Here is a 23,209-nt window from a genome sequence, read left to right as displayed (position 1 = left end):
TTTAACCCAATTGGGATAAAAACAAAAACAAAACTGTTACCTGCTAATCTTGGTCTTATTTCTGTCCCTGCTTTTTGAGTGTGTTGCATTGATCAGACAGAAAAAAAGAAAATTAGTCAAAAACACCGAAAAATTAGTCTTTGACCTTTTGGCAGATAAAGAAATGTTCAAGCAGATTAACAAATTATACATAGTTTTTTCTTTTTCCAAAAACTCCCAGGTTTTCAATAAATCTGTGTACCTATCATTTGACTAATCAAAGAAATGATTGATCAGCGACCATCATCAGGTGAAAGGGGTTCTGAATAAAGACACTGCATCCTTTAAATAAGTGACAAACGCCAGAAATCTGAAAATAAATCGATAAGACAATGTGAGAAAAAAATCCTGCTGCTTTAAGTTGAGATTTACATTTATTAAAACGGCATATGTTTAATTTAGTCTTTTCTCAGATGTTTGAATTTCTTTTCTCCACATGGCCCTGCTCATACGTCCAGTAAAAAAGTAGATTTACTTCAGAATTAACATTTCCTATGGTACAGTACCAGACATTTTAAGCCCTCCCTGCACTTACAAGACATTTGTTTTATCATTATAAAGGAGACCAGCACGGGCATGTGTTTTTCTCACTCTCTGTGTGTGTCTCCGTTACGCACACACACACACACACACACACACACACACACACACACACACACACACACACACACACACACACATTTCAACACAGGGACGTGATTGGTGACTTGTGAGTGGAGGCAGATTGTATGTGCACTTATGCGTGAATTTTAGAGCCACAGCAGCTCCTGGCCACAACTTCTAGAACACTGTTATCTTTCTGTTTTTTTTTTACCAAAAAGAGGTGGGGGCGCGCGGGGGGGGGGGGGGAGGGGGCTCCAAATGCCGTCTGATAATTAGCCCAACTGAGGAACCTGAATCGGTGACGTGGGTGGGGATGGCGGTGACGAGAAAGAGGAGCAGGGAGAGGTGAGGAGAGAGAAAGCGGTGGAGGGAGGCGGGCCGGAGAGGAGAGAGAGGTCTTGCCTCTTGTCTTGCTGAGGTTCCTGATTCAGTGGCAGAGGCTGAGACAACCCCGTTACTGGCCACCGTTAAACCGGTAAGTCCTCATCCACTTCTCTTTCTTTTTCACCCTTCTCTCACAAGAGAAAAAGAAGTTAAGGATTCGTCGAAAGTTTATTCCTTAATGAAGGAGAACGCTCCCAAGCGGTATATTTGTAATCTTTGTGCAATTTAGGAAAGAGCTTAGTGTCCGTAGTTTCGTTAATTAGATGGAAAAGTTCAATTTTATTCGATTTTAATTTAACTTAAAACACACTTCTAACACTGAAGCACCCGAAGAGGCAAATCGGAACTTGGGCGCTGTCCGTGGTGCTGAAAAAGCTCCTTTCAGAATCTTGTTTCCATAGTGTCCGATTATTCCTAAAGTTTTTTGTGGCTGCTTGACTTAACGTTAAGTGAAGTTTTACCGACTTAAATCCCCCTCTGCATGCTTCTCTTCTCACAGTATAACTACAAGTCTCGTTCAGAAAAGGTAGATTTCTCTAGAGGACATCGGGTCTGTACCGCGTCTCTGCAGCCAAAATCAAAGAAGAGCATTAACCAAGTGAATTCCCCTAAGAAAACAGGTTCTTTACCGGATGACAGCAAAGTCTGAAGATGCACTGTGTCTCTGATGAGCGCAAAAGCTGCCAGTCAAAGTCCGTCGGTGAAAGCTTGGCACGTAAAGGAGTAACTGCGATGAAGAAACCCACAAGAAGCTCCTCTCGGTGAGAAGTGGAAGAGTGAGAGACAATTCAGACAGAAGAGTGGAGGCCAAAGAGCAAACACCAGCGCGTCCTCAAATGATGGGGATAAAGCTTCTTCTTCTTCTTCTGATTTACTTAGACCCGCTGAATGTCCTGTGCACCGCCACTCCCAACAAAAAGAGTAAAACCCCGCCGAGGAGGAACCCAAAGGTGAAGGAGGTCAACGGCAGCAGCACTGCGGTTCCGGTGGCCGCGGCCATCCCTGGGAAGATCACCCAGGTCCAGGCTCCCTCGGTCAGCGCTGTCCAACACGACACCTGCCTGGGCTACTACGACGTGAGCGGGCAGTACGACAAAGAGTTCGCCTGCAACAACACCGACCACCGCTTCTGCTGCGGCAGCTGCTTCCTGCGCTTCTGTTGCGCGGACCGGGGGAAGCGGTTGGAGCAGAGGAGCTGCACCAACTACAACACACCGGACTGGATCAAAACCCAGCCCCCTTCACCGGCGCCAACAGGTGATACATATGACCCGGAGCTGGACCAGACCAATACCACGGTGTACATCACCTGCGGGGTCATAGCGCTCATCATTGCCATTGGGATTTCTGTTAAAGTTGCCTATGACAAAGCCACCAAGCCCCCTCAGGAAATGAATGTACACAGGTAGGACTGTTCATGTTTTCACAGTTCAATCCGAGTGAAAGTGTAGAAAAATGTTTTATTATTTGTAGACATGAATTTACCAATGCCAGTGTTAACTCTGGGTTCACCCAGTGCCCCTCCAATGAAGGTGCTTACTGACATACTATACTCACTTATTACTGTATGTGTTGAAGTCATCTTCAGTATTGTTTCCTATAGTCAGGCTGTAATTATCCACACATGAACTACCTTACACACTGTCGCACAACACTGCATACATCATCATATCCACAGCTTGACTGAAGTTTTTTTTGATCGCTCTTTCCCTTCAATTCTTATTTTAAATGAAAAATGAAAATCAGCATTCACTTGGTGACTCATCTGATTTATAGCAGCCTACACACAGATACTTAAAGCTTTAATAGAACAGATTCAGTCCAGCTCGACCTTTAACACCTGCTAATACTTTTCTTCCAGGAGCTGCTCAAAAAAATGTACTGTAAAGACTGTAGATTTTTCTACGTTACACATCCCATTCAGTCCTTGAAGGGGGAGCAGTTGGTATTTTATGCCCGTTCAAACCCAGGGGGATAAAGTAAATGCCACTGAAAGCCATTACGGGTGATCACATTGATTCAGATGGGAGTGGTCTCTTCTACAATAACATTTTTAAATCTTCAAGGCACCAGCAGTGGTCACTTGATGGCTTGATAAATGTTAATGCCACATTGAATTGTGGCAAATACAGTCACCAGAACAAATTGCTCTATGGTAATGTTGGAAACAAAAGGCAAATATGTCCCCAGCATCAGAATACATCAGAATACCCAGTGGTTTCTTACTGGAGCCAATATTTGTCCTGTTTGAGTTTTTCGAACATCACGTCCTCAAACAAACCTCCACAACAGATTTAAAGTTTTATTTTGAACAATTTCACTTTAACCTCCTTTGTCCTTCCACAAATAAATAAATAAATAAATGTTTACCAATTTATGGGCATTTATAATAATATCTTGTCTGTTACACACTATATGGGGCATAAGTAACATGAGCAGAGAGGCTTTAAGCAAAAAACATCTTTAGATAACTTGTGTTCCTCTTTGTAAATGATACTATATAGTTGCATCCTTAGGAAAGTGGTTCTGATTTGATCAAGTTTGATTTAGCAACAACCCTACCACTGTCAAATAATTTTTATTAAAATGCCACTAAACTCTGATAAGAGAAAGACAAATCAATTTTTCAGATCTGTTCTGTGAAATAATAAAACTATTCACATAATGCAAATGATTTTGGATTTGTAGAGTACCCCTTGACCCATATGGAGGAACTGAGTGCAAAAAAAAACATTATCTGTGCCTTCAAAGGTGGTAAATCTTGTAAATACTGTGGAAATTAGAAAACTACTCAAGTAATCTATTGATAGTTAATCAATAGTAAAAATGGATTTACTATCAGCTAATTTTGTCCAGTGGTTAATTGATTCACTGTCAAGCTTCAGCCACTAATTTCAAACATTAGACGAGTCTCCTCTCAAACATGAGGAATTGATGGTTTTCTAGTCTTTACTAAAATAATTGGTCTAAAAGCCAAAAACAATGAACGTGAGTTCAAAGATGATGTAATGCTTCATAGAAAATCTAGCAAATTCATCTGTAAGGAAAACTACGTGCCTTAACACTGTTGGCACAAAGACAAAGCAGCTATAATGGGTGACATCACTATTTCTATGTGAAGAAAGTTGCTCGTAGTAGTGAAAGCAGAGAGAGTTGTCACCTGATTCTGCAGTTCTTCTTAATTCTACAGGACATTTTAGCATCTTTTAGCTTTTAGTTTGGTTTTAGGTAATATCTCATTGTCATTGCTGTCATAAAACCCACCGCAGCACACCAACACAGTCAGACACAAGCTGGTTTAACATATTGAAGCTCATTTCAACCAGATATTTCTGGTAGAGACCCAAAGCAGACCTAGAAAACCAGAATGGTTGACTTAATGGCTAATAATGACCAGAAATAGGGTGATAATATCAAAACAGGGGCTAATATTGCTTTATTACTGCTGGAATCTCAATATGGCACCCACCCAACGTAAATATGTCAATTGCACGTTTTTTTCATAACTTTAACTGTACATCCTGTTAATAATAACAGGATGTACAGTACAAGGCAGGTGAAGTGGAAACCAAAAAACTGAATGAATACTTGTACAAGTTCAAGCTTTCTGTTCTGTGGCAAATGTTGGGATATACTCTTTATCCCAATGAGGCAGGTATTGGATATGTAGAAAGGGAGAAAATAGCATTTAATAGGGGTTAGGTCTGAGTAAATTGCATGTTTTCCACCTGCTGGTTTAGAAAAAAAAAATCATTGTCACTTAGTCATTGCTCTTATCCAAGAGTCATTTGAGTCACCTGCTATTATCCAGAGTCCATTTTGGACAGAGCAGAGGAGGGCTTCTTGCTTCTCAGCCAGAGCCCCGACATTGATTTAATGATATCAAGATAATTGAGCATTGTTATGCCTCCGTCATCAAACTTTGGTCCCCGCTGCGTTGAAAATGTCAAGGGAGATTACTCAGCTTTCTTGCTGAGTGAAACACACTGACAAGTTCTTGATAAAAAATGTCCAAATTCTATGACAACACAAAGGAGCTCTTTCAGTGGATCAGTCAACGATTAAATGTAAGCTTCAGTGATCGCTGTGTCTTTATAAATGTTGACACAGTCAGCTTTTAATATCCATATGGGCTCATGAGGCTTCATGATGCAGCAATTTATCTGAAACAACAGACACCAAAAGAACAAATCTCATGATGAAGCACTTTTTCCTCATCTCTGCTCTGAGAAATGAAGAGATGCTGAAGTTTATGCCTTTTTACTGCTCTTCTATCCTAGCCATGGGGCGCACTTTCAAGTAGAGCTGCTTAATGCCACCACTTCAAAATGAGCGGTGGCCATGAGAGTTTAGAGAGTGGACGATTAAACTAGGAGGCATTGCTTGCTGCGTGTTCAATAGAGTTTTTTTTTCCATCTTTTTATGATTTGTTTATTTTCACCAACCATTTGGCGTATAGAGCCGTCGTAATGATGTCTACTGGAATAGACCTCAGGGCCTGGCAGCAGACATTTATGCTGACGGCTGTGACCAAGCACAAGTAGTGGAACATGGGATTAGCCTTATATTTGGCAAGGGTCTGCTCCTTAAAAGTATGAGCCTCTCTGGTAATTTTCAAATGCTTCTCTAAAGTGGTTTAAACTCCCACCTCTGCGACCAGGGGAGGACTGTGATCAGAATACTGAGCTGCTGGCAGACCTTTGCTGTTTGGTCTGTGACCTTCACTGAAGCACAAGAAATGCCAAGTGAGAGCTGAAGTCAGTGATTCGAACAGGGTGTATTGATCAACTTCTGCAGAGCAAACCGAGATGCAATTTATGCCAGCTAGGTAGTGAGAATAATGCTTTGTTCTCCAGGACTGAGAAAGTGAGTTTAAAAGTCATGACAGGTTTAGATTTAAAATAAAAGTTACTTATTGGGGTGGACTTCTGTGCTTTTGTTACTGTCAACCATGAAAAGAAGAAGATGTTGGTCTTCCTCACGTTTGTTTCCACACCATGTTTGTTGCCTTCAAGTTTACGACAATTTATCCTTACTGAACATGTAATTATTGCAATAATACATTTCTGTGCCGCACTCTATTTACATTGGGTCATGTAAATACAGGTGTTGCACTCTAGTGAGTGTTTCTATCAGCAGGACAGTGTTTGTGAGATGAACATGCTACTCACAACAACGTGCAACAACATGACTCCAGTAAGATTTGAATCTCTTTAATAGAACTGTTGTAATAGCTTGTGTTCCTCTATGAGTCGGTTTAATTGTGGCATTCCCCAAGAGTCGATATTTGGCCCATTGCTATTTTCAACTTGAATGCTCCCCCTCAGTCAGATAATACCCGACCCTGTAAGCAGTGTATTGATTTTGAAATCTTGTTCCTGACTGTTAAGGCATAGCTTCAGAAATAAATTACTTTATGATAAGATAAAATCTTTATGATAGGATATGTGCCTGAACTACCATTTAGGTTGGGTGATAGAGCTCTGCTGGTTATTCCATGTCTATAACATGACTTTTAGAAATTACACTCCTATGCTCTCTACATACAATCATCTTTAACTGCTCATAAATGCAACTTGAGAGATTATTTTATAAAAAGCCTAATGACTGCACGTTTAACAACTCCAACTTACCCATTTTATATGTGCTGTATTCTTTGACCTTCATTCTAACATAGTCGAGTTTTATAATTCAATAATTTGCAACTACTTTATGTAAAGCACTTTATATGTACACTTGTTAAGAAAAACTGCTGGTAGATATAATTAATTGTATCAATATAGGCCAAATGTAAGCAATCCTAAACAGAATGGTCATTTACATATGGCATGGAAAAAAAGTAGTGCGCAATATATTGCTAATGGATTTTCTCACAATCCAAAAAAGTCACAGCAGTAATTACAAATGATCCTCCATTTTTGACCCAACCTGACAATAATCATATGTATTTATGTACTTTCTCTTCCTTTGTGATAGATTATATTTTCTTATTAAAATGTATGGTAAAACCCAGGCCTGTTCTTCCAAACATAGCTACTGCCGCAAATGACATACAAGCCAACTAGGACAATGCAAAATCAGGTCGCCTATGTCTGCGAAAAAGAAACGGCTAAAGTGTTCTCATCCTGGAAGGGAAATGCTATTTATATACTGTATATCTCCCAAAGTCACAGAGTTATGGAAAAGTGGACTATGTGGTTCCTTTAGGTTGACATTGACACAGTTACATTGCCCTTTCATTTCCTTTAAGAAAACGCAGCGTTGACACTCTATCTCACAGACTGACACTGTGCCTCCAGAAGTTGGAAATGGTGTTGGTGAAATATTGCCCCTATTTTGTGGCTTCAAAGAGGAGACACTGAGTTAACACTTAATAAATGGGCCTTGAGCCCCAGTCCCACACAAATAATAGGACATGTCTGCACCTTGTGGGCCGCACTATTGAAAATGTAACTCCCTCATGACTGTGGTCGTAATTAGGATTTCCTCTCTGCCTTGTTCCAAACCTCTGTGATTCAAATTGGAGCTGTAGCTAAATAAATTAGGAGGACCTTTAGGGGGATGGCGAGGAGAATGTGGTAATTGGAAAAGGGAAACACTTGAGTTTAAATTCTGTAATTTTTTTTTCCATTTGTGTGATATCTTTTTAGAGCCCTGGCAGACATTCTGAGGCAGCAAGGACCAGTTCCAATATCTCAGTATGAACACGAAAACATCACAGCCATGGATGGGTCACCCAAAGAGGAGACACCGGTCAGAACCTCAAAGAATCATTACACACCTGTTCACACCATAACCTCCAACCATGGTAGGTAACACTGCTATGCTGTTTTTACATTGCCTGAAGGCTTGATAACATCTCCTATGCGTAGCTTTGTCACTGTGTCATAAAAAAAATACAACATTTTGTTATTGCAATGGTCTAAAGATGTTGCCTCCCTAAAGTGGGCTCTGACTGAACAATATAAGGAAATGTACAGTGAATTTAATGAAAAGCACTCGTTGAGTTCTCCTCTCCCCAGTGATGCCACCCATATGCCTACTCACCACTGGCTCAAAACTGATATGCAATTATCATCTTCTGCGGAAGACGAAAGCTTTTTGTCCAGAGATAATTCTGTCGTGCAATGCTGTTCCTCCTACTTTTATCCCGTTGGTCTCCAGATCCCTGCTCCAGGGATCAGTTCGTTTGCTAAGTGCCCTAGTATGGTGTCCCAGATTCAAAAGTGTTATGTTTCACTCTTGTGTCACCCTGCCTCCACCCTCCTCTCCACTAGCACCATCGCCCAACATAGAGGGAATGTGTCAGAGGCGAGCTGATACAGACTTTAAATGCAGGACATGAGCTGCTTTTCACAACATCTGTGGCAGAATGGCTTTGTTTAAGTAGTGTATATGATTCAAATGGAACTGAAGAAGCCTGACATCTTGTTCTAGCAAAGAAAACTACATTGTACGCTTGGTCACCGTTCTGGGTGGTTTTGAAATATCACTTTCATATAAATTGTGCTACATTTCTACTCCATTTTACTTCTACTCTCTTAGTGCATATGCTATGAAACTTAACCTTTCAGCTGTGTCAAGATGTAAAACTCCAACATGGAAGCTGGGGCAAAATTTCGATAATTGGAAATGACGTTCAAAAGTTTAACAAATAACAATATATTAATCAAAGTTAACAGGTCTGCAGCTATCGTTCACTGTTTGATACATTATTACTTTGGAGGAGGAATCCAGGAAGTGTATTATAAACTGACATTTGTTAGGCAGAAATAGGTAGCTAGAGATAGAAAAAATCTGAAGAGATGGAAAAAATAGCACCAAAGAAGAAGCAAAGAAAGGGGCAATAGTCCTATGGCCCTATAATCCCATGAGACCAAATCAAATTTAAAATTCATCACATAGCAATACATTTGTGGTATTAAATTAATCGAAAACAAATTTGTTTGACAATCCTGCATGCAAAACTAAATGATGTACATAATGAACAAAAATATAGAGGAACCGTGGGAAAGGAAACTGAAGTCATCCATTTCACTAAATATGTTGTGTTAAAACAAATATGTTAAAACATATATGTAATATGTAAATATGTTAAAACTATTTACAAAAAACAAATTCCAAAGTAAAGAAATGAGGGTGCGCAGGTAATTATCCCCCAATGCCTCCCATTGTGCTAATCAGTCCCTGAGCCCTACATATCTTTGCTAAAAAATATTTGAAAACAAGTCAAAAACTGTAGCTTTAAATTAGAAAACACAAGTAAGACATTGTCCTCATAACACCCAGATTAATCAATATTAATGATATCGTTAACAAGCAGTACAGGATCACTAAAGCAATGATTGACTTCTGTCCACCTTGTGTCATATCAGCATACTGTAGTTTGTTGCATGAATATATGACATTAACCGAAACTAAAAATATTCAGTTCTAACACTTTTAATTAAGCTTGAATGAGTTTAGTGGTGTCAGAAGCCACACTCACCTGGTGATGTGCTATAGTACATTTCCTCATTTCAATCAATTCACTAATCTGTAAGTGATAAAAAACATACATCAAATAAATGAAATCAAATGAAAGACGACAGTTTTATGGCATTTGTCTCAAAATGAAAAATATCACAGCAAAGGAAAGCACCAAAAAGAGGCCAATGGCATGAAGTAATGTCTGGTTTACAGATTTGAATTGAAAACATCAGGAACACGATGTGAACTCATCCCACTTGCTGTTCTATAAGAGATATTACGCCCAGAAGTGATGCTGATGGAGTGTGTCTTACCGTGTGGATAGTGCTCCTCCACAACTGTCCTAGAGGGAATGTTATCACTTCAATTTCCCCGAGTTCTGTTCTGTTCTCTCATTTTGTGCTCTAAAGTCTCTATGATGCTGTGAAAATAGGCGACAAATATCTTGCACAGAGCATAGAATCATCTCTGTAGGACACTCAGAAGCTGGGTTCATTTTGGGCTTTGAAACTATTGAAAAGTCAATTCTACAATGATAAAAGAACAATTTCAGAATGGCGTCTTAAAAGATGACATTATGCTACTGATACTGACTCTGAATGTCCTCGTCACCCCACAGAGTGACAATATAGATGGTTTGTTTCTGGAAATTTTTTCAACTGAAAGCTATTTTGACCATTTACGGTTTGTAAATTACCTCCATCATTTCAGTTGACACTGAGCTTTTACAGTATAATTACATGTGTACATTAAACGTGAAGGCTGGGTGCTTGTGTGGCAATTCCTGGCTGGCTGTCTGCGTTGGGTTCAGGGCTCTGCAGAGCAGTCAAGCTCTTCACAAAAAGTGGAAATAAAAGCATTTCTGCAACACCTCTGCACAGGGGTGATGTCCTGTTGGAAAACAGGAAGGGAAAATACAAATCATACACCTGGAAGTACATTGTTCTAAAATAGGATTGGATGATGAAGCAGTAACAGATATTTTTTAGGAAAGGTTTAAGCTTTGCTGCATTGCCCACAGTGAGATGAGAAGATCCATAGCACTTTTATGTCTGTTTAGTAAATATAAAGATGCAGACATGAGTCAGTTGCTTAGTTTAGTGTCACCACTTGAAAATGGGGAAAATGTCTAAGTCTTAGTGTGTTCAGCACAGTGTGGAAAAAAATAGTGTGAACTCTAGGCCTAAATCTTCTTATTAAATGCATACACACATATACACACACACACACACACACACACACACACAGGTGTGCTGCCTTTTTATAGCACAGAAGTGTTTTAAGTGGTCCAATTCACCTGGAGTAAAAAACTTGCTTTACATTTTTTCCAACCACACTTGGTTTTGGTGCTGGTAGCGTTAACTCTGTTAAGCTTGAAAACCAGTCTACAATAGCAGTTCCCTCCAGTTTCCAGTGTTTATTTGGTATGGAGTAAACTAATCCTTTCCTAGGTGTAGATTTTCAGGAAATCCCCAATGGCAGATGTGTTGTTTCATACCATTTTATATATCAATCCAGACTCTGAGATGTGGGGAAAGCTCTGAGATAAGAAATACAGATATCTGACACTGAGATTATCTTGTAAAACCACAATTTCAAACTTTGCCACTTTCTGAACAATGACAAGAAGTTTTTTGACCTTATGCATTTGATGTCCCTTTCCTTACCCCCTGACATTAACTCCTACGCTACATGACTGGAGGGAAGAAATGTGCAGCCTTGAGTCACTGAATCAATTCGATGACTATTTTCTTTTGCCTAAAGGCAAATTCCAGCATTACTTTGCAATGCTCATTTCTATCAGGATATTTGAGATTTTATCTCGAAAGCTTTTCACTCCTTCATATAGATGAAATGTGTGCTTGTTCTCTTGAAGGAAGGGTAGATTTTTTTCATTATGCAGTGTCGCCAAGGTGATATTGAGGTACATTTCCAGAGTTAATAAGGGGCTGTTGGTTTGTACATTCACACAGGAACAATTTCTATTACAGTCAGCATCTCTAGCTACCTTATTTCAGCTTCACATAGCTGTCATTGGAGCTTGCATGGGCTAGAAATCATTGGCCTTTCACCCTGGGAGAAATGCAGATGGACTCCACTGTATCATCTACATACCTGTAGAATTAGTTGCTGGATACATGTGTGTCAATAATCAGTTTACATTCATCCTCTCAGTTACACGAAACAAATGAGCCGCGTAGTGGAATTGTCATTGCCAAAACATTGGTGTCGTTAAGACCAGGACTAATGGTCGCAGGTGTTTCTTTTACGATAATTTAAAAAGCAGTTCGATCTGGCTTCCTGAGGTCTTCTCCAAAGTCTGACTCTTTTGATTGACTTGGAAATGGTTCATAGGAAAATGTAATGTTAATGTTGAGAGGGACTAACCGAGGGAAACTGAGAGGGCTATTTGATTAATTTTGGATTTTTCCTTTTTTGTTTTCTTTTTTACAGTTTTTTTCACACAAATTTTTTGTCTGTGATCACAGGACATATAAATGTTATCTTGCTCTTTTGTGTCCATGGTGCACTTCTAATAACTGCAGTGATTATGTACTGTAAGTGTTCATCCCCTTTAAAGTAAATCACAACTGGGGCAAACTTTTGGTTTCCAAAGTAACAGTTGTATTAATGAAAATCACCTGATTGCAGTAAATTTGTTTAAAGGACTGTAGTATAAATACTAGTCCAGTATCTGGAAGGTCCAGTTGCTGGCGAATCACTGTCACCAAGTGCACCATGAAGACAAAAGAACACTCTGAGCAACTCCAAGTATAGGAAAGGGTCCAACCAAATTTGGAAGTCATGGCTAAATCACAGTTAGTCCATCATGGAGAAACTGAAGTAATATTGCACAATCAAAATCTGCCTAGAGCAGGTTGACCAAAATGAGACTATGTGAGAAGGAGACTATTGAGGGTGGCCACCAACACGCCTATGGCCAACACATCTCTGGCATCCTAGTAATGCATTTTGACAAGCTGTAATCCCACCTGAGAATTACTTTTTTTTTTCAGTTTTGTCATTTTAGGCCTTTTTAGTATTTTTATCAGCTATGGGTGTTTTTTTTTTTTTTATAAAATGTCAGAACTAACTGGGGAAATGAATACAGATACAGGTTAGTGTAAAGTCCAGTCACACCAATATTTTGACATGGTTGTTGGGTCTAAATTCTATAGTAACCATAAGCCTTGGTTGCTGTTTCAGTAGAGAAGAGGCCAGTCAGATGTGTGCATGTGAGGTGGAAAATCTAAATGTTTCATTGTTGAATTTATGTACAAAACATTCCAACAAAGTTACTGATTTTACCCCAGATTGACCAAAAATAAATTGTGAAAAGGTAAATTGTGTTTTCAATTTTCAGCACAGTTTTTTACATTGTCTTCCTCCATTGTGTTTTATGTACAACTAACTTTTAATTGACCCAATATACTAAAACCGATCTATTATGTACTAAAGATGTACCCAGTAGAGTTTAATGGCCATCCAAGCCAAAGAAATACTCACTTTACATTGAGTTATAGTAAAAATAAACATTACTCGGGAAAAAAACTTTGCATCCAATTTACTAAATTCATTTCTTATTTATAAAAACAAATGCATTTGTACTAGTTGAATATGCATTTAATAATTTGTGGATCAATAATAAATTACAGGTTTAAAGGTTTAATAGGAGGATGCAAACTTTTGCACCCAACTGTATGTCTCTTGGATAGATTTCCTTTATTAACCAATCCAATAGATTTGATAACTACCTGCTAGCTAGAAAATAAGTTGAAAATTCTCTTGAACCAATAATTGAATAAAGCAGGCAGCCAACACACAGGATTTTCAATGTGCCACTTAACATGATAGAAAAAGAAGACAAGCCCTATCTGTGTTTTGCTGAAAAGCCCTTTTTCTTTTTTCTTTTTTTGTGGTCTCACTAGGACACTATGGAAAAGAAAACATGCGCAGCGGAGGCCAAGACATGCACAACTTCATCTCCTCTGGGTTTGTGACACTTGGTCGTGGCCACTTAAAAGGTAAAGACATTCCTCAATTAATATTCTTCACTTCACTTTATGGCGCCACGAAAACCAAGTTTGGCAAAACAATCATTTCACTCGCAAAGCTACTGTGTCATGCTGTCATCCTCTTTCTGCCAAATGAGTGTGCGCAGGGCTGTGCAGAAAAGAAAATAATTAAATAACGTGTCTGTGACTTTTGTTCGCGCTCGGTGGAAGTTGGACATGACAATACATAATGGCTTGAAGAGACATCTTGCAATGTCCACACACGCACTTTTGTTATCTATGATTAAATCCACACTTCCAATGACAAAGTAACACTTCCGCACTTGGTAGGCAGCCTGTGTGAATGCAGCATGGCACTGTAGTAGAGTGCCCTGCTACTGTATTTCTTTGGACGTCTAATAAATCAGAGGGAGTGTTGGAGTGAGAATGAGCTGTAAACAAAGGCCTGTTGTTATGTCTTTACAGCGCAGCACTCCATTGACGAATCGGGGCAGATGTCCTGGCAGGGCGATCTTGACATCCCCATCTCCTACGGTACGTTCTCCAAATGTTCTGTGTCCTGGCCGGAGTAAAAGCCACAACAAATGTCTTTCTGCTTGAACCCGATTAAAAAAAAAAGTCCCTCACACTTCGTACACACACAGAGAGCAGTTGTGTCCTTGGCTGATAATCACATCATCTTCATCGGTTGCAGAGTAGGTGGTTTTGGGCGCCCAAATATTCCCACATGTGGATGTTTGACAGCAAGTTTGAATGAATGTGATGATCTGCAATCAAGGTTTATTTAGATGACTTCTGTGGACAGGCGAGGGTGTCAGGTTTGAGCAGGGCTGAAGAGTGTCAGTCTAGCCAGCTCATACACACTGCGTAGGTGTCGGCAAGATAAGTGAAAGCTCCACTCACATGCTGAACCTGAAGCATTTGCTCAGATTGACAGTGATAATCTGATTTAATCTTATGTATGTATTCATTTATGGTGGGTTTTGCTCTACATCAGTCACAGTGTGAGTAATGTGGTGACAGCTTTTTTCTTTGGTGATTGATTTTCTGTTCAGCCATGGTGACAGTGCTGCTCACTCTTACCACAAAGTTTTGTCTGTTTGTTGCCAAGTTATGGAAGTTTCTGAATCTAGTTATTAAATCCAAACCATTTGAATTCCTTTTTGTTTTCGTATCTATCGATATTGAGATTTTTATTTATATCAATGGCTTTCGGCTTGTCCCTTCAGGGGTCGCCTCAGCAAAACTTGTTCCGCACGTTGATTTGGCATGAGTCTTTACGCCAAATGCCCTTTCTGTAACAACCCCCCCCCCATTTTAATTCGGGCACGGGCCCGGCACCGAGGTAGCCCTTGGTGGCTGGGCGGGGCCACACCTGGTTCGGTGGGATTTGATCCTGCGGCCTTCTGCATCCCAACCTGATGCTCTACCCATTGAGCCACCAGGCCCGATTCAGATGTTTATTAAATGTTACTAAGACATAAGAATGAACAGATGTGGCCTTACTCACTTAATTTAAATACTGGAGGTTCTGAAGTGTATTATGCTGATAGTCACTGTGCAAAGAGCCACATGATATTGTGTTATTTGTGAAATTGATTGATTTGCATTATATTTGAGTATCACTTCCAGGGATTTAATCTGGACACACATTTGTGGACTTAGCTGGTTGCACATATACTGTAATGCTGCACTCTCAGTGGCATAAATATCCAGACATTTCTATTCCAAAGTAGTTTCTCCTCAGTAAATCATAGTGGCAGAAGGTTTATTTTATTGAGCCAATGATTGTAACCTGACAGCTTTATAATACAGCCTTCCTGACATAGAGCAACTCTCACTTTCAGTAGACATTTTGCAGTGCAGATGGGTTTGCTCGCTCACGTGGTATGTGTAGTGATATACTTCTAAGCCTTTTATTTCTAGCTTGCTTCATGTGTGTTCATGTGTCATATTGACTTAAACACAGTTCTTGTGGTTACCATGCTGTATCTCTATAGATGCCAGGACCTTTCTCCTTCTCTATTGAATCTAAATGTGTAATTAGACTTTTAGTGAGACACTTCTAAGGACACGTAACTGTATCTTTCCAGGTTGTTGGTTATAAATTGAATGATACTCACATTTGCTGAGAGAGTAAAGTGACTGTGGAGGTCAAATGCTGAAACCATCATTTTTTTTACTTCACTGAAACTGATGAAATAGAAACTCATCTTGTGTTTGCTGGACTGATCGCAACAATGTAATTACCAATATTAGCAAGTATACAGTTAATAAAAATGCTGATGCTGAACAGTCAAATTCAGCTGTAATGACTAGGGTGAACTCCAGGAGAAATCACTTCAAACAAAGACTTGTCTGAGGCAGTGACCCTCTGCTGACTGTACCTGTTACCCTCGCTGCTTCTATTAAGTGACACGATTCAGAACCCTGATGGGGGTAGCTGTCACTTCAAAGTGGACGTCCTGTCAGCCTTCGTCGTGCATGTCTTAGTTTAACAGCTGGCTGACGGCAGGCTCTCTACTTCCTCTCCACACACACACACTCACACGCACACACACACACACAGGAGGAAGCAGATGTTGTGCGCTGTGTCACTGCAGATTGTCCTTGCTCGTATCTTGTTTCTGTAGAATATCTGAAGCTAAAGTATCTGCACAGGTCTTCTGATTCACCTGCCCAAACATTTGGCATGAGGTGTTTTCCCCTCTGAGCAAGAAACAATGTACAATGTACAACAATAAGTGGACTCGTACAATATAATCTTTGGCTTTCCATTCTTTTTTTCTTCTCTTCCATTCTCATTATCCTCATTTGAACTTTTCATATCCTTTTCTTTCCTTCTCTGTCTATTCCTTATTCTTATCTATTACTTTTGTCCTCTTTTTCTTTCTTTTTACACATTGTACATTTCATTCCTCAGCATTTACTTGATGCTTTCTTTGGCCCTTTATTTTCCTTTTCCTTACCTTGCATAGTCTTTCATTATTACCATTTCTCCTTTATTGCTCTCTTTTTGTCATTCTTTTAGTTTCCCATATTTTACCTTTCACTGTATTCCTTCTATCTTTTCTGCTTTTATTGTCTTTTCATTTCTTCTCTTCTCATCTCTTCTAGAATTTATCTGTAAGTGTAAATATATATACCATGAAATACCATGTCTGAGTATGGTCAGTGTGATATCAAATCCCACTGTGTGTGTGTAACCTTTCATTGTTTGTAATGGAAGGAACAGCACAAACACTACAGATCTGAACTTACGTCAGGGCTAACAAGATGCTAAACAAAGCTCCAAGTAATGTTGTCATTAATATTCATGCACCTGTGATACAACACAACACTCCAAGGTTTGTGTGGATCTACCGAGAGACACAATCACCTCTTTGTACCTGCTGGAGTGTTTGGCTCATGTGAAAAAGTGACGGTGTGAGGCCGCTGCCAAGGCGACAAGAGAAGGATTTATGTCTGATGTCAGTGAGCACCGGGGGAGAATGTGGTGCTCACTGGCCCCGTCTGTTTGTCTGTCCATCCAGACCCTTGTGATGGATTGTCTGTAGTGACGGGGTCATTTAACAACTCTGGACCCCAGCATGTTTTGACAGAAGGCAAATAACTGCTACATAGTAGATGTTCAAGAAGAGTGAGAGTACTAAACCAGAATAGAGAAACTGTGTATTAAGCTATTGTGGCTGAGATACTTTGGGTTATCATGAGATTCATATTTACCTCCAGGATTGTCAACAAAGGAAAGAGTTTTTCCAGAAACTCCTGCACTTATAATCTTAACAGATTTTGTTTTTCTCATCGGCAACAAATTGCCTTGACTGCTGTTTTTAAGTCTGCACCCAAACTGTTCATAGCCCTTATTCTGCAACTACTGGTAATATGTGCTATTGACTGTCACTGTTTATTCCCTTAACACTGTTTTGCACTCATTACTGCATTTGTTCGACCTTTGGGAAATTGGGAAGCATCTTCACAGATCTTCATTTTCATCCTGATTCTCCTATTGTGTCCTCATCTGAATTTCCATCACCTACAAGTGGCAAAGCACCATTTCTTCAGTGACAATTCGGCTTGAAATTTGTGTGACAGCAGGTTATAGTTGTAGCCATCGTTATATGTTCATCAATTACCTAATTGATTAGTTCTTTAGACTCTAATGAATACCAAACAATTTTCTTGGGTGGCTGCACTCTATATGCTGTAGATTCCTATATGTAATCAAAGTTACGCACGTTGCCTGCCAGCTCGTGCTGGTTGAAGCAATACTGTGTGTGGAACAGACAAACCTCGACACCTTGGTTATTGTCCCAGGACACTTTAACAAAGGTAATCTCTCTCTCAAATTTTCCCAAATACAAAAAGTTTATTAAGTGCCTGACCAGAGAGGGGAATGTACTAGACCACTGCTACACCACCATGGGGGAACTTCAGGAGTGTTTAGATACAAACTGGGATGTTTTTAGGTCTGCCGCTAACAGTCTGGATGAGTACATGGACACTGTGACGTCCTACATTAACTTCTGTGAGGACAGCGTCATTCCACCACACACTAGGGTGAGTTATAACAATGACAACCCCTACTTCAAAGCTAATCTCAGACGGCTACGGTCAGAGAAAGACGCTGCATTCCAACGTGGCGACAAAGACAAATACAGAGAGGCTAAGTACAGATTTAGTCCAGAGCACTCACTCTGTGAACAACCTGCGACTGCCCAAGAGCCTGAATGAGTTCTACTACCGCTTTGAAAGACAATGGAAAAATCCCCCACCAACCACTGATCAAGATCAGACAGGATACTGTTTGTTGACTTCAGCTCTGCTTTCAATGTAATAATTCCAGCTCTGTTCCGAGACAAGCTCTCCAGGCTGAAGGTGCCTGACACCATGTGCAGGTAAATTACAAACGTCCTGAGAGACAGACAGAAATTTGTGAGGCAGGGGAAGCATGTCTCAGACTCAATGACAATCAGCACTGCATCCCCCCAAGGCTTATTCTCCCTGTATACCAACAGCTGCAAATCTGGTCACCAGTCTGTCAAACTCCGGAAGTTCGCAGATGAAAACAGCCTCATCGGCCCAATCTCTGTTGGAGACGAGTCGACCTCCAAAAGTGAGATGGACCATCTGGTATCGTGGTGCAGCATGAACAACCTGGAGCTCAATGCTCACAAGACAGTGGAGATTATACTGGATTTCAGGAAAGGCCCAGGCCCCTCCCCCATCATCCTCTGTGGCACTCCAGTGACCTCTGTCGAGTGCTTTCACTTCCTGGGCACCACAATCACCCAAGAGCTCAATTGGGAGCAGAATATCAGCTTCCTCACCAAGAAAGCTCAGCAGAGGCTGTACTTTTTGCGGCAGCTGATGAAGTTTCTCCTCCCTGTGAAGATGTTGGTGAACTTCTACAGTGCCATCATCGAATGCATTCTAACATCCTCCATCACAGTCTGGTTTGCTGCAGCCACGGCCAGGGACAAGGCCAAGCTGCAGTGCCTCACCCACTCTTATTATAAGGTTATTGGCTGCAGCCTCCCATCTCTCAAGGAGCTGTACCTCTCCAGGACTCAGAGAAGGGCAGCCAGAATCGAACCCGACCCCTCTAATCCCAGACGCGAACTGTTTCAGCCCCTCCCCCAGGACCCTCCGGTCCATCAAGACCAGGACCTCACATCAAAAGAACAGTTTCTTGAAAAAATATCCCTCCTTCCTCTTCCCCATCACATCCCGGTTGAAACTGATTGGATTGTTTATTGACTACATCATTATGCATTTGTAAGTGAAACAGAAGAATAAAAAAGAAAAATGGGTGGGAGGGAGGCAGGAAAGTTTTCTGTTGCCTCAGGGTAACATTGTGCATAATAATAGCTTAGTCTGTAAGATGCAAAAAATGTGTCTTTCCTCAGTGGGAAAACAACAGCATCAGTAAAAAGACCTATGTTTATTGCAACAGCATCCACTTACTGGAAATTTTCTTGATGCTTTCAGCTGCATCCCCTGGGCCATTGTTCCAATGCAGCTAAAAGCTTTGACAAATTCTGTAAATGTTCCACTAAGAAGACTTTGAGATATTTATGTGATGTCTATCAGCAACAAAGTAAGTGGGGTGACATTGTTATAGTGCCACAAAACATTTTAGAAAGGTGGCTAGGATGGATAAGCCAACTATCATTTTTGAGAGCCTGAAACTCATCACATCTCTGAGCATGTCCGAGGTTAAACAACCCTGTTGTGTGTGTTTAGCGAACATCTCCCAGATATCTTGTGAACAAACATGCCCTCGTCCTCGGGGCTTATTCATCGCTCTCCTTGCCTTCTCCGCCTGTGGCATCCACTGATGTGCATCCTGCTTAATTACTTTTTCATGAGTTGCTCCCTGTTTTCGTCCTAAGGGAATTGCCCCCACCCCCTCATCGCAATCCACTTAAGGTGACCTTGTGTTATTGGGACACACTGCTGCAGCACTCCCACCCCATCCCCCACCCCCACATGCTTTAGTCCCTCCAGGCCTTACAGTGTGTCTGTGCATGGGCATGTGTAGCTGAGTGTGAGTGCAAATGGAGGAGTAAAAGTGTGCCAAGTAGGTATCACTTGTTCAGTTTGCCTCCATTACTAAGTCCTTGTGTGTCTCAGTTTTTAAAGTTGCTGTTGGTGGCTCTGAACTCAAGCAGAGTGTAACTGAAAACTCTGATGTGGAAAATTACCAATCAATATATCATGTAATGTCTTCTCATCAGCACACTCACAGCTACCAACTTGACTATGATCCTTTACTGTGATCCAAAGAGACTGAACACGTTTTTATCTGGGTCAGGTATTTGTTCATTCCTGCAGCTTCAAATCCACTCTGAGGTTTCACTGTGCCACTCTCAGTGTGTCTTTATTTGCTATTATCTGTTACAACAAATCCTCAGTTTTCAGTGTGTTTTATACCGTTTTGCACTTCATGCATTGCCTGCATGGCTCAGATAGTTAGGGGTGAGAGGTTTACTCCCTTCTTTACATGAAAAAATATATAAACTCAGGGGAAATATTGTCAGTAATAAAACTGAATTCCACCTGTATATGCGCTCACAAAAATAAACTGTGGATGTTGTTTGCATCACATGGTGATTTTGTGATGAAACTATTAAAGAATTGTAATATTATTAACAAAAATAAGGTTAATTGGATTAATATTATATATTCTTATTATATTACATAACATAACTCACTCATTTAAAAGACCAAATATAAAGTGTCCCAACATGCTTTCCATATTTTTGGTCACATATGCGCATTGCATAGGATGCTATTTTAAAAATCTGTGCCATGTGCACTTCGCAACATATAACAGAATCACGTCGAATCCACTGCCATCCACTTATTAATCAGAAGACCAGCAATGTTACTCACTTCCTAAATGCACAAAAATGTAATTTAAAAAGCAATCATTTGATTTTCGGCTTAAAGTCTGCTTTATTATTAGTTTGTAATTTTTCTGTACACATTGTACCTGAGTATAACATTTTATTTCTTTGAGTGTGTGGATGTGTAAGGACCTTCCACTACCAGTAACAAGATCTATAGTATGTTTGAGACAAAGTTGGTGTCTTCAATTAGTAAGACAGGACTTTGCTAGCCTGTGTACTTGGACTAGTTTACATCATAGCACGTATCTAAATGAGCAGCACTGGAAACCACATGTGAGCTAAAGTCTCCAAAGGTGGTGAACAAAAGATGATGGCAAACAGCTGACCTGCTCTTTAAAAAGCAAAAAAATAAAAATAAAAAAAACAGTAAAATGACACTGATGATATTCAGTTTTTCGTGTTTAATCTTCCACACATTAACGTTAAAGCTATTCACTTTAACAGCTCATCTCCCATCTGGCCACTTTCATACAGCACAACATTAAACACCAACAAAAATGGCAGACGTGGGACGGAGCCGAGACAAGGAGTCAAAAGTGTTGCTTTAACAGTTTAAAGTATTCACTGGCTGAAGATTCTGACACAAGGCATCAGATAGAATAAAACAGCGCCGAAAGCTTTACCCCTGCAGCTTCCTGTCACAGAGCTGTGAACTTTTCAACCTGGTGACTTTTGTGACAGTGAAAACCCGTCGCAGCCCACGCTGGTTCAGATGTGGTTCATGGTTCAGGCATTTTAACCAAAATACACAACTCTGAACTTACAACAATGTAACTACAGTCTTTGCCTGTGCAAAGGATGAGAGACTAAAATATTTATTACGTTTTTAGAGTCACGACAGAAAGGAGGCCTTTGTGTATAGTGCAGCATGTGGCAACTAGTGGTAATTTTAAGGGAAATACGTATTTTGGTACATTTTAGATGTTTTAGTCCATCAGACCAAGGACATTTAGTCAAATTCATGTTGGAAACAATCTAGTGTCATGTTTATCTTTTTGTCTTTTTAATATTTACAGTTTTTTTACATTTACCACAATGTTCTGACCTATTGTGAGGAAGGTGGTAAAGGCTGTTTATAAATCATCGCTTGGTATTAGTACAGTGATACTTTTATAGCAAACAACTGAAATAAAAATTTCCATGTGTTTGCAGAAGTTATTTTCAAGGTTAAACGAGCCACTTTTTGTACCACTACCCTTTGAATTCATCTTATTGTAAATTCTTAATTGGACAAGATTTGGTATAAAAACAGAATTTGAATTTATTATTCTTAATAGAATCCCCCCCCCACACACACACACACACACACAGTAAGAAGGAATAGCCACTGGTATTCGCATTTAAAATAGGACATGACTTATGGCTCATGTAACCCAGTGGTTCTACGTCCTCCAGACTGACAAATATGAGAAGTTCAAGCTGATATGTGACCTTTTTGATCTGTAGAAAGCCATAATAACTCATAGCTTTCAATCTGTCACTGGGCAGTTTTCAGTCAGCCTCAAGCCTGTGATTGCTCTTAATCAGGTCATTTTAAGTCAGCGCAGCATTTGCAAAAGTGGTAATTTCCGCTTCTTTCTCAATAACCGTGATTCGAAGCAGCAGGGACGCAGTCCTCTCGCGGTGCACAGATCTGTGACTGCCAAATGCACAATATGAATTGATTCCTCTCCTTATCTTGCCTGTCCATTAAATAGGAAGCTAATGAACCTGATTAGGTTGGTTAGATGAAATGCACACTCTGAGAATCTCATAAGCCATCCTACCACATGGCAAAGAATGAATACTGCGACTCATACGTCTCATCCTGACACACATACAGTAAACGAACACACACACAGAGATAGCCTCTTAACACCTCTTCTGATCCAGCCTCTCCTCATGCATTATGTAGTGCATGTTTGTACATTGAAATCACATCTGAAGGCCTGACCAGATGGAACCTATGCTATCTCAGCTTAAAGCACCACTTACCTATTCCAAAGATTCTTTATCTTAAATTGGAAAATGATATTGTCCTTTACTTCAATTGTCATACCAAAGCCACATATCTGGCTGAATAAATTTGTGTCAGTTGCATCCAAACAAGTTACAATATTCCTTTAAATATTTCATTTTGTTATAATTTTGTCGATGTTGTATTACATTACAAGAATGCTCCATAAATACTATATCTCAATTCTCTTGTAGGATGTGGTTCTGTTTACATGGACTCACAAAACACAAGGAGATTAAAAGTAAAATTTAGTCCAACGATAACCAACCAGACAGGCAAAAGTGCTA

The 23,209-nt window shown here is 40.0% G+C and overlaps 1 protein-coding gene across 4 annotated transcripts in view; it reads left to right on the top strand.

The window, feature by feature from the left end:
- The first annotated feature begins 894 nt into the window (after positions 1–894).
- Positions 895–23,209, top strand: part of LOC137100340 (protein shisa-6) — a 72,319-nt gene continuing 50,004 nt past the window's right edge. Inside the window, exons 1-5 of one of the 4 annotated variants that reach the window (XM_067478111.1) lie at positions 895–1,117; positions 1,526–2,431; positions 7,677–7,834; positions 13,425–13,520; positions 13,977–14,045. In XM_067478111.1, coding sequence (XP_067334212.1) covers positions 1,863–2,431; positions 7,677–7,834; positions 13,425–13,520; positions 13,977–14,045 — 892 coding nt within the window. In that variant the 5' untranslated portion in view covers positions 895–1,117; positions 1,526–1,862. The remainder of the gene's footprint in view (positions 1,118–1,525; positions 2,432–7,676; positions 7,835–13,424; positions 13,521–13,976; positions 14,046–23,209) is intronic. The other 3 variants (XM_067478110.1, XM_067478113.1, XM_067478112.1) reach the window with 3 other exon arrangements.

The sequence above is a fragment of the Channa argus genome, chromosome 15, assembly GCF_033026475.1.
Source record: "Channa argus isolate prfri chromosome 15, Channa argus male v1.0, whole genome shotgun sequence".
NCBI classification, from domain to species: Eukaryota; Metazoa; Chordata; class Actinopteri; order Anabantiformes; family Channidae; genus Channa; species Channa argus.
Note: the sequence above shows the minus strand (reverse complement) of the source record. Positions and strands in the feature narration are given on the sequence as shown.